Source organism: Pongo pygmaeus, chromosome 12 (assembly GCF_028885625.2).
Source record: "Pongo pygmaeus isolate AG05252 chromosome 12, NHGRI_mPonPyg2-v2.0_pri, whole genome shotgun sequence".
NCBI lineage: Eukaryota > Metazoa > Chordata > Mammalia > Primates > Hominidae > Pongo > Pongo pygmaeus.
In genome coordinates, this window is record NC_072385.2 from 88,166,766 (window position 1) to 88,179,123 (window position 12,358).

A 12,358-nucleotide genomic window follows, 5' to 3' on the forward strand; every position below is an offset into this window, starting at 1 on the left:
GAGAAAATCATTAAGAGTATGTTGAGATTATGAAGGAAAAGTGCAGTAAGAAGAAGAAGAAAAGTGCTTGTAACAGAGCCCTGAGTAGTGTGGACTTGACAGCTAGGTAGGTTGGAGAGATAGAAGGAGAAGAGAAGTGACATGGAATGAAGATTGAGATGTTGACACAGGTTAGATCATACATAGCTTTCAGGTATGCTAAAGATTTTTTTCTTTTAAGGATGGTGGGAAGCCAATAAAGATTTTAAATACAGGAATGTGATGATCAGATTGCATTTTACGATCACTCAGGCCACAGTGTAGATAATTATTTGGAAGGAATCAAGAGTAGATATGGGACAAGAGATTATGGTAGCTTAGACTAGGGTGGTAGCAATAGGGAATAAGTAGATAGATTTGGGCAATATTTAGGAGGTAGACAGGGGCAGGACAAGGTATCTGATTAAATGGTGGGTGGATTGGTTAGGGACAGGTGAAGTGAAGCATAAAATTTGTGTGGCAGCTGGGCATGGTGGCTCACGCCTGTAATCCCAGCACTTTGGGAGACCGAGGTGAGAGGATCACCTGAGATCAGGAGTTCAAGACTTCGAGACCAACCTGACCAACATGGTGTGAAACCCTGTCTTTACACAAAATACAAAAATTAACCAGGCATGGTGGTACATGCGTGTAACCCCAGCTATTTGGGAGGCTGAGGCAAGAGAATTGCTTGAACCAGGGAGGTGGAGGTTGCAGTGAGCCGAGATTGCGCCATTGCACTCCAGCCTGGGCGACAAAAGTGAAACTCCATCTCAAAAAAAAAAAAAAAAAAAAAATTGTATGGCTTGAACAATAAGGTAGATGATATAGTTACTATCACACTATAAATATATTAAGAACTATGTAATAGGGCAAATAATGATTTAAATGGCAATCTTGTCATTACATAAGTTAATTAGCATAACAAGGAAGAATTTAATGCTAATGTATTAGTATTAAAACTAATATTTAGGTCCAAATTCAGCAACTGAACAATTCCTCATTTGGAATTGTATGTTACTAGTACAAGATAAGTATGAAGAGGATTTCTAAGCTTTTTAGGTGCTGAAATACTTGCTGTGTTTGTGAGAACCTCAGTAATTTAAGTTCCTGCATTTGCTCTTTGAATAAAAACATATCTAAGGAAATTTTTTTAAAAAAGTTAAGAAAACTTCTTTTTAGAGACCTTATCTCACTATGTTGCTCAGGCTGGTCTCAAACTCCTGGGTTTAAGCAATCTGTCTGCCTCAGCCTTCAGATTAGCTGGGACTGCAGGCATGCACCACCACACCTGGCTTCAGAACTTGTCTTTTGAGTTTGCAGATTTTTGTCTTTGACTTGTTAAGTTAATTTTTATTCTCCCTAAAATTGTGCTGCTGTTTTTCATGTAGTAGATTTAAGGGAAACTGTCTCTCTTTTAAATGTGGAAAAAAGAAAGCCCAGTGGAGAGAGCCTGTCTCTATCTTACATATATGAAGTTGGGAGAGCATATTTCTTTGCCAAAGTGGAGAATATTTCTTTGGAGGAGTTTGTGGTCCCTCACCTCAGTTTTGTGCTTCATTGTATGCAACATACATAGCGTGTGTTTTGCAATGTATATTTGGTTTAAGTGAGTCCTCCTTAGTTTTATTCAGATGTATTTAACTGTTGAATTAGAGGAAGAATCAAGTTTTGAGACGACTTCCTGTAGGGCAAACCCGTCATATTTTCTTTAAGTTTAAAGATTTAAGTAACAGGGTTTGTGAATTTACTATACTATTTCAGGTCCCTTAGTATGCTAAGTTCCTTCAATAAATCCCAGGAAGCTGATGAAGAGCAGGAATTGTTTTGGTGTAAGGAGCAAAAAGGAGTTTCTATAATGTAGGAAATGAATATAGCTGTTCTCTTTCAGGGCTGGATCTGGTGGTCTAAAGTTCAACTGAATGGGTATAATTGAGGCATCCTCAAGTATTAAATAGACCCATAGCTCTCTGTTCCAGGAAGGGGAAGAGAGCAGTCCAAGCCAAGGGAGGATCTTGAGACTTGAAGAAGACTACTGGGGATTTGAGAGGGTATGGGTAGGTGATATTTAAGATTTCTAGCTTTTTCCTGCAAGCAGTGGCTTAAAGGGAATCACCTTAGGAGACAAATCAGATACATACATTAAAACAAAAAATCACTCCATTAGGGTCTTCCTACCTCTAAGGACTATCTGTCTAGCATATTGTTCTATGATTCAGGACTATGTTCTCTCTCCTACCTGGTCAAGTTCCATAGCTTTGTGTATAAGACCCTTTATGATCCAGCCACTGCCACATTTTCTACCTTCATCTTTCCTCCTGTTGATCTTGCCACTTTATTTCCTAGAGAAGCTCTAACCTTATAGTTACTTCAGTTTACCGTGCTTTTTCATGCCTCTGAGCTTTTACATATGCTATGATTTCTTCCCAGAATGCCCTTATTCTTTTGTCTTGCTTGGTAAACTACAATTCATTAAAAAAACCCATCTCAGATGTTTCTTTTGGGAAGTCTTTCTTGACATTGGATTCCCCAAATTAATAATAATAACAGCAGCAGCAGCAAAAACTTACATAGAATGTATCAGGCACCATTATAAGTCCCTTGCTTATGTTAACTCACAACAATTCAATGAAGTAGACTATTATTACTCCCATTTTACTGATGAAGAAATAGTAGCACAGATATACGTAAGTAAATCCACCATGAACGTAGAGCATGGCCAGACATGGTGGGTCACGCCTATAATCCCAGCACTTTGGGAGGCCAAAGCAGGTAGATCACTTGAGGTCAGCAGCTCGAGACTGGCCTGGACAAAATGGTGAAACCCTGTCTCTACTAAAAATACAAAAATTAGCTGTAGTCCCAGCTACTCGGGAGGCTGAGGCAGGAGAATGGCTTGAACCTGGGAGGTGGAGGTTGCAATGAGCCAAGATGGTGCCTCTGCACTCCAGCCTGGGTGACAGAATGAGATGAGACTGTCTCAAAAAAAAAAAAAAAAAAAGTAATAGAGCATAGGGCAGAACAGGTCATACTTTTAACTAGTATATTATACTGCTGTTTGCTGTCACTTCTGCTTTTCAGCTCTTCATATCTTTAACATTTATTTCTATTTTTACATTTATTGTGCCATACATTTGTTTAGATATTTGTTGAAAAAAGGTGTGTTTGTTGAATTCATGCCTTTTTTCAATGGAGTACAGAAATGCTACTCCTCTGTATCCCTAATTCCTTCAGGCAAATGTTACAGTAGGGAGCAGCAGGGATTTAGGTGGAAGGAAGGATGTATATCCTGCCTAAAAGCACTTCCACTAAAATTTAAAAACTATATGACACTTTCTATGGAAGAGATTCAGTTAGTTGCTATTATGTAATCTTTGGAATAAAACGTTGTAAGTGCTTAAATGTTTGTTCAGTGAAATGTAGTTCATTTCCTAGCCTAAGATAAGTAAAGGGGATGAGAGTACCCTTAAGGTAATATTAATTAATATTTTGTTAATGGTTTTCATTCAAGAGGGCAAGGGCAGAGATGCTGTAGATGGATGAAAACACAGAATGGATAGTATCATAGGACCAGCAGGTTTATATCCCCACTGTGCAGTAACAGACTAATACACCAAGACAGCAGGGTTTGTAGCAGAGAAAAGAGTTTAATGGGCCTGGCGAGGTAGCTCATGCCTGCAATCCCAGCACTTTGGGAGGCTGACATGGGCGGATCCCGAGGTCAGGAGATCGAGACCATCCTGGCTAATATGGTGAAACCCCATCTCTACTAAAAATACAACAACAAAAAATTAGCCAGGTATGGTGGCAGGCGCCTGTAGTCCCAGCTACTCAGGAGGCTGAGGCAGGAGAATGGCGTGAACCCGGGAGGTGGAGGTTGCAGTGAGCCGGGATCGCGCCACTGCACTCCAGCGTGGGCGACAGAGCAGGACTCCATCTCAAAAAAAAAAAAGGGTTTAATGATTGCAGGGCACTGAGTGAGGAGATAGGAGGAGGCCTTGAAATCCATTTCCCCAAAAAGTTCTGGGCTAGGGTTTTTTTTGTTTGTTTTGTTTTCGTTTTTAAGAAAGGGTCTCTTGCTCAGCTTTAGTGCAGTGATGCAATCATGGCTTACTACAGCCTCAACCTCCTAGGCTCAAGCGATCCTCCTGCTTCAGCCTTCTAAGTAGCTGGGACTACAGACACACACCACCACATCCAGCTAAATTTTTATTTTTTGTAGAGCCAGGGTCTGGCTATGTTGCTCAGACTGGTCTTGAACTCCAAGTGATCCTCCCACTTTGGCCTCTGGAAGGCCATATTCTGGGATTACAGATGTGAGTTACTGTGCCCAGCCTGGGCTAGGATTTTTAAGGGGATCATGGAGGGAAAGGAGCTGGAAATTTGTGGTTGTTGATTGGTTGGGGTAAGGGGGATAAAATCATCAGGATATGGAAACTACTCTTTGGTGAGTCAGCTTCTTGGTCGGGGTTTTTCATACTAGCTGATGTCAGTAGTTTCGTTGGTACACAGGACCTGAAAGAGTATTCAAATGGAAAACTTAACATTTCATAATGTTCAGGTTGTTACCTATAGAGCAGTTAAGGGGAGCTATAATCCAGTAACAGGGTCTGCGTGATTCTAGGACAGTAGGCACCAAACAACTATGAGGAAGCAGGTCAGAGAGTGAGCTGACCTCATGATTAATGCTGAATGTGCTGCCAGCTTGGTTTATTTTCATTTCTAGCCCTCCCTTCGTTCCTGATTAATTTTATAAGGTTTATAGGGACAGTTTCAGTGAGGCTACATTTGTCCTTTTAGCTTGTGCTTTTCTCTTCTATTCTTTCTCCAGTGTTCATTAACAATTGGTTCTGTGGCATTTATACTCCTCATTACATATGCAGATGCTGCCTGGTAGAGCATTGTGGCCTGAGCAATAGGGTAAGTTCTCAGAAATGGCAAGAGGCAAGGGTTGAAACAGAGTTTCTGCTTTGCTCAGTCTACTTTAACTCTCAGAAAGAGATAAAGAAAGGGGGAAAAAAAGGATACAGTGGCTGTCTTAACTTGGACTAACATAACAAAATACCACAGACTATGCGGCTTCAACAAGAGAAATTTATTTTCTCATCGTTCTGGAGGCTGAGAAGTCCAAGATCAAAATGCCAGCAGATTCATTTTCTGGTGAGGGCTGCCCTCCTGGCTTGTAGACAGCTGCATTCTTCCTGTGTCCTCACGTGGTTGAGAAAGAGAGAGAAAGAGCAAGCTCTCTGTTATCTCTTCTTATCAGGGCACTAATTCCATCATGAGAGCCCCACCCTTATGACTTCATCTAAACCTGATTATTCCCCAAAGGCCCCATCTTCAAGGTATGGATTTGGGGAGGGACACAATTCAGTCTGTAGCAGTGGTGTAATAATATTTTGGTGACTTTCTTGTATCTTAAGATTTTGGCCATTATTAATAATGCTTTGGAGACCCTTTACTGAAGAGGAAATTTTTTCCTTGTTTTATATCTGACCATAGATAGTTACTAGGATTTTTAAAATAAAAACTCCAGATGTCATAGTAATAATTTTCAGATACCACAGCCTTTCCTCGTAGATTATGTTACTTTGACTTCAATAAAGGTTTTCCCCCCTTCTGTATTCCACCTCCCTTCTTTTGGGAGCCTTTTTATGGCCTTATTTGTTGTTGCATCAGTTTCAGTGTGGGCTTTTCTGTTTTGCAGGTGGAGACCACGTAGCTTTGCAAGGCCAGAATTAATGAAGATCTTACGTAATTCACTGAATGATTCCTTTAAACGCCTTATTTATCCTCTTCTCTGTAGAGAATTCAGGTATATATCTTGTCTCGTTTAATTTTGTGTACTGATTATTGTTATATGGTACTAATACCATTACAGTGTGTAGCAAATGTTTGTTGATTGATTAACAATCGAAACAATTTAGTCAGCATCACAAAGTGTTAAAGTTAAGGCTTGATTTCAATCTGTAGATGCATTCACATGCATAGATCATAAAAATAGTTCTTAATTACGATATGTTTTTCAAATCTTGACTACTTAATGTGCACCCCTTGAAATCCTGCAATACTAGTCTTGCAGTTGGAGGCAGTTTTTAGAGGTAAGAGAGCCAAAGACAGCATAAGGAAATCAGTAGGGTACATGATGAATCAATTACTCTGTTTTTAACTCCAAATGGGAGTTACTTGGATGAAAAATTATCAGCAATGATAAATATTAGGAGATTATTAAAATGGCAATGTGAACGGACTAATGGACTAAGTAATATAGATGAAAACTGAAAAGAGGTGAGGTGCAGAATTGTTTTCAGGACAGAAGATGGAAAGAAAAGAAATGTAGGGAGGCAAAACTCCTCTCTCTTGCTTCTCTGTAGCCCTTGTTTTTGCACCCAATCTTTAGAAACTAGACATTCCCTAATACATTCCTTCCAAAGTATTATAGATTATCTTCATTCTCATTTATTTGTAGGTTTCAGCAAGGGCTACTTGAAAACTGTAGTTTTGTAGCCATCTCTTCAACCTCTCTAGAATTTTTAGCAGCCTATGTAGGGCTTGTTTCTCTTTTGCTGGACTTGACCATTGAATTAAGATGGGTTCAGAGCAGGGAGTGAGCAGGTACTATTAAAAAAGACACATAGTCCTGTTGTCCAATTTCTTTTTACCAAAGTCATTTAATCTCTTATTATATCCATTTTAGCCTAGATGTAGCCTAAAAATATTGTTCCTTTTAGAATTGTATTTCATTTCAAGCTGTCTAACATCGCTTGCTTTTGAGAGCTAGGGCATACACTTTAAAAATTAAGAATTTGGTTCTTCCTGAAGGAAAAAATTATGTTATTTAAAATTTCTATTTCTTTTTGTATGTTTTTCTTTTTATTGTTTTCTCATGTTGCTTATGTCTAGTGGCACTTTTGACATTTTTTGCATATATTTTTGATTTGAGTAGCTTCACTGCATGTGGAATAATTTCATTAAGGTTTAATGTAAACAGTTTGATGTGGGATCATTTAATGTATAAACCTTTTCTGAATTCCATTAGCAGTAGATAAGCAAGAGTACTTTCTCTTTCTTTTTCTAAAATGCCCATGGTTAAAATAATATAACTTATTTCAGTTTATAAGGTAGTTTGCAGATATTATCTACAGATACGCCTCCTGATAGGAATACTTACCTGAATAGCAATTAAAGAGGAGGACACTCCCACTTGGTTTGTTTTTTAGACTATTTTATTTTGCAGTCACTTAATTTGGTTGACTGTATACTATGCATAGCCTACTTTTGCATATCTTATTCCCGTGACTGTCGTGATCATTCATCCATGTGTCATTTTTCACATCTATCTCTGTCATCAGTTCTACATTGTCAGTTACAAAGTGCTATCCATTTTGCCATCTTTTATTATAACTTGAATTTTTCCTCCCCTTTATCTCCGTGGTGACTGTCTTAATTCAGGACATCATCATTTTTTGTCTGGATTACTGAACTAACGTCGTAGATGATCTTGGTCTTCTGTCTTGTCTTTTCCAGTGCATATTACAAATTGCCCTTTCAAAATTCTCATCTCACAATTTCATGCTTGTATACTTCTTTCAGCTGATCTTGTTTGTCTCCAGGATAGAATCCAAGCTCTTGAGAAGAACATGCATGACCCTTTGTGATCTGTTTTTTTCTTGCCTCTACTTCTGTCTCGCTGTTTCTTTTTACTTTAGCATACGAAATTACTTGCTGTTTATAATGAGCCATGAGCCTTTACATATGCTGTTTCCATTGTCCGGGGTATTTTCTCCCTGCCCACTATGCCTACTTTTGTTTGCATCCCATGTGACATTCAAATGTTTGTACACTCTCTGTCTTTCTCACATATATACATATTTATAAATATGGGTTTTATATACAGTAGAGAGCAGATAGAGAGGTAATGTAGGTATGATAAACTTATAAGACTTGCTTCAGAATTGCTTGTGGTATCATATTACTGTGATTAGTGAAAATAGACTCAATATAATTTTTGTATATTTTTCTCTTAAGTTATATTGTTATAATAAATTATCCGTTGAGAAATAATTGTACAAAATGAATTCTGCTCCTTTTCTGGAAAGAAAATTTGGGTGAATGAAAAACTTTTTCTTTTCTTCTATTTCTAAAGAGCCAAACTAACATCAGATGCAGAGAAGGAATCAGTAATGATGTTTGGACGGAACCTTCGTCAGCTCCTTTTAACAAGCCCTGTTCCAGGGCGCACCTTAATGGGAGTGGATCCTGGTTATAAACATGGTTGCAAATTAGCTATAATTTCTCCTACTAGTAAGTTGTCTTGCAATTTTCCATGTAAAAGTTGTTTGGTTGGTTATAAGTTTCACTTCATACATTTCATGAGGATTTGGAAATAATGTTAATTTTTAAGGCTTAAAAAGTGGTTTTCTCACATACGGGGTGTTGGGAACTAGATAATCAAACTTCATTCTTCTCTCATTTGTTATCAAACTCCTCAATATACAACTATCATTTATATGCTTCCTGTGTCTCAGTAGAGATATTGAGGATTAATTAGGCTCAGACTTGAACTCTATTAATTCCCTATCAGATTGTATTATTGTGATGCATTTATATATGTTGCACTTTAATTCTGCTTATATTTTAAATACCAAAAGACATTTTTATTGTTTTGCTCAGCCAATATTTTTTTCCTATTTACTTACATTTACACTGATATTCTTCATTTCTTTTGCATTTCCGTGCTTCCATTTGAGATCATTTTCTTTCTGCCTGAAGAATTCTATGCTGTTACTTTTAATGAGACACATTGTCTTAGTTTTAGTTTGTCTGAAAACATCTCTGTTTTGCCTTCATTTTTGAAGAATATTCTTTGTTTGGTGTAGAATTCAAGATTGGCAGTTACTTTCAGTACTTTAAAGATGTCATTCTTTTTTTTTTTTTTGGCTACTACAATTTTTGTTGAGAAGTCAGCCAAACTGTTGTTATTTGTTATTGTTCCTTTGAAGGTAATATGTCCTTTTCCTCTGGCTGCTAAGATTTTCTCTTTGTGTTTTTCAGTTTTCTTATGATGTGCTTCAGTGGGTGTGTATGTGTGGGTTTTCTTGTCTTTTCTTTTTTGCATGAATTCCACTTAGGGTTTGTGGAGCTTCTAGCATCTCTTTCTGGAACTCCAATTACATACATATTATACCTTTCAGTTTCTTCTCTCCTTTTTTGCTTATTTTCTGTTGATCATCTAAGTTAATTAATCCTCTATCCTGCTATGTGTCTAATTTGTTACTAAAACCATCTACGGAGTTCAAGTGATTGGTTTTTCAGTTTTAGAATTTCTATTTGATACTTTGAAAAATAGGGTTACAGCTCCCTATGAACTTTATTTCTAATGTTTTTGATCTTTTAACTTCTTGTTTTATTTTCTATTAGCATTTACTATTTTTATTTTTTTAGTTTAGATTTTCATTTCTGAAATAATTTTTTCTTTCATCTCTAATTCATTCCCAGTTTATCTCATCTAATTCCTGAGATTTTCTAATTTTGACTTATGTTATTCTTTTATTTATTTAATTTTTACTGAGTCAGGGTCTTGCTCTGTTACCCAGGCTGGAGCACAGTGGTGCGATCTCAGCTCACTGCAACCTCTGCTTCCTGTGCTCAAGCTATCCTCCCACCTCAGCCTCCCGAGTAGCTGGGACCATAGGCACGCACCACCATGCCTGGCTTTTTTTTTTTTTTTTTTTGTATTTTTAGTAGAGACAGAGTTTCGTCATGTTGCCCAGGCTGGTCTTGAAATCCTGAGCTCAAGCTGTGTGCCTGCCTTGGCCTTCCAAAGTGCTGAGATTACCGGCATGAGCCAGACTTAACATTACTCTTATTTTCTGTAATGTTTCTTTTTAAGAAGCTTGTTCTCATACATTAGGCACATCTTTCTGTAAGGACATTATATTAGTCTTTAAAAAATTTTTTTGTTTAAAAAAAAATCATTCTATATAGAATTTGACTATCATGCATTTCTTTTGTTTAGTTTAATTTGACTGAACTTTTAGTAGAAGCTGGGTCAGGCAAGTTGTTCTCACTGTATATCTCTAGAACTTTCTCTTCTGTTTTTTCCAAATCATTAAAAAAAAAACTGTGTGGATTGAGAGATAGTTTATAGTTTCTGGAATCTGCTTCTCTGTTGCTTTCCTTTATTTTATCTGGGCTTTCTTTTTCCTTTGCTCTTACTGTCTTTACTTTGCTCAGTTTGGATGTGATTACCAATTGTTTCTCCTCAGTGTGGAATTTTTGTCTTTAAAGGTATCTTCTACTAGTTAGTTTCAAGAGTTCATAGGGATCAGTGTTTTCCAATCCTTTCAGAAGTACTGGGCCCCCTTTGTGCTGAATCTCTCTCAGTTTCAGCTCCTGTTCTCAAACTGCCTGTTGTGATTTCCAGGGAAGTAGCCTTTGACATTTTTGGGATTCTCCTGTTCTCAGTTCCATCATATATTCCATTGTTTCTTTCTGCTTCCTTCCATGCAGATGCTGATGCATAGCTGTCTTGTCAGTACATTGTTCCCACCTGCTTTTTGCGGGGGGGGAGGGTTTGTGGGGATATTTTATCTGTGTTCTAGATATAGTCATGACTTTTTGTTTTTGTTATCCTAGTTGTCTTTTTATGCTGTTCATTTTACAGCCAGTGGGAAATATATTTTATCAGTGTTTTTTTTTTTTTTTGCATCTGTTAAAATATCATATGGCTTTTGTCCTTTACTATGTTGCTGTGATGAATTATATTACTAGATTTTTTTAAAATGTCAAGTCACACTTTCCTTAGATTAATGGAACTTGATTATGATTCTTTTGGGTATGTTGTTAGATCAGTTTTCAGTTATTGTATTGCTTATAGGATAATTGTTTTAAAAATGTCACAAACACATCTATATTCTTAAGCTGTTTTGGTAAGATATTTCTAATTATCTGTTTTCATAATTTAATATAAAGTTGTTTATAATGGTAGATATTTTAAACCTGTGCTCAATCTCTAGTTATATCTTCTTTTTATTCCTAATATAATTACTGTATTTGTATCTTCTGTCCTTTCTTTTACTTGATTGGTATTGCTAAAAGTATGTTTTTCTCTTAAGTGATTTGTAACTAAACTTTCTTGATCTTTTCTGTTGTATTTTTTTCTGTTAATTTTTGCTTTTAACTTCAACATTTTCTACCTTCTGGTTTCTTTGGGTTATTTTGCTGTTCTTTTCCTAACTTCTAAGTTAGTCTCTTAGCTCAGTTTTATTCTTTAGGTAGTTATCTTCAAATTTTAAAAAATACTTTTAATCAAAATAATTTTAATTATTTTAAATTTAATTGTTAAAAAATATTTTCAATAAAAAATAAAATATTTTTCTGTATAATGCAATATAGAAAAGCTCATAAGTGTTAAATATGCACAAGGTAAATAAAGTCATGTATCTACAACCAGAAAAAAAGAAATAGGGTAGTCTCACAACAGTGTCTGACATATACTAACAGTTCAGTTAATGTTTGCTTTTACTACTATTAATGTTAGATGTTAGTGAAAACCATTTTTCTTTTAGATATCCTAGCATATTCTCCAATTAATAGTAGTTTTGTGTAGGAAACAGAATCCTGTGAAATTGAAAGGAGCAATACTTCAGAGAGTTTAGGAAGAATCTGATTTAGTGAATATGGATAGTTCAGACTTCATTTTAAAAAACAAGCCAGTCTCCTTTTCTGTTACAATTTGCTTAATAAAATCATTCATGTATTTCACTTTGTAATTTCTTGCAAAATGGCTTATTCTTTTCATTTTTTAAAGGTCAGATACTTCATACTGATGTGGTTTACTTGCATTGTGGACAAGGCTTCCGAGAGGCGGAGAAAATAAAGATGCTTTTGCTGAATTTCAAGTATGAAAATAAGTAATCTTTTGAATATTTCAGTGGCTCAACCAACCAGAGATACCTTTGAAGCCCCTAATTTGGAGGGAGGGATTAAGGGAGGTGCCTTTGTAGGAGAGAAGAAACCATATGAAACAGTTCTGGGGCAAATTGCTGGAGAACTCTGCATGTGGAGACTTGAGAAATGCTGCTGCCTTCCTTTGCCACCTTCACAAATAAAGGAGATAATATGGGCAGATGTGAGCAGTTCATTCTTCTGTTCCAATTTTCTCCCTCTCTCCCTCCCTTCTTTCCATCTGAGGAATAGATGTGGTTATAGTTAGAAGTTTCAGAAATTGACAATATGTGATATAATGTAATCATAATATCTTTATTGTGGCTTAGAATGCTCCAGAGTTGACTTACTCATGTCTGATTTTGGTTCCTTCTCGATGGGAAGAAAGCTG

General features: G+C 36.6%; 1 protein-coding gene across 2 annotated transcripts in view; it reads left to right on the top strand.

Annotated features, from left to right (window-relative positions):
- SRBD1 (S1 RNA binding domain 1) overlaps window positions 1-12,358 on the top strand; it is a 231,295-nt gene that overhangs the window by 51,785 nt on the left and 167,152 nt on the right. For both annotated transcript variants that reach the window (XM_063648752.1, XM_054475213.2), the window contains exons 11-13: window positions 5,726-5,833; window positions 8,165-8,322; window positions 11,831-11,921. In XM_063648752.1, coding sequence (XP_063504822.1) covers window positions 5,726-5,833; window positions 8,165-8,322; window positions 11,831-11,921 — 357 coding nt within the window. The remainder of the gene's footprint in view (window positions 1-5,725; window positions 5,834-8,164; window positions 8,323-11,830; window positions 11,922-12,358) is intronic.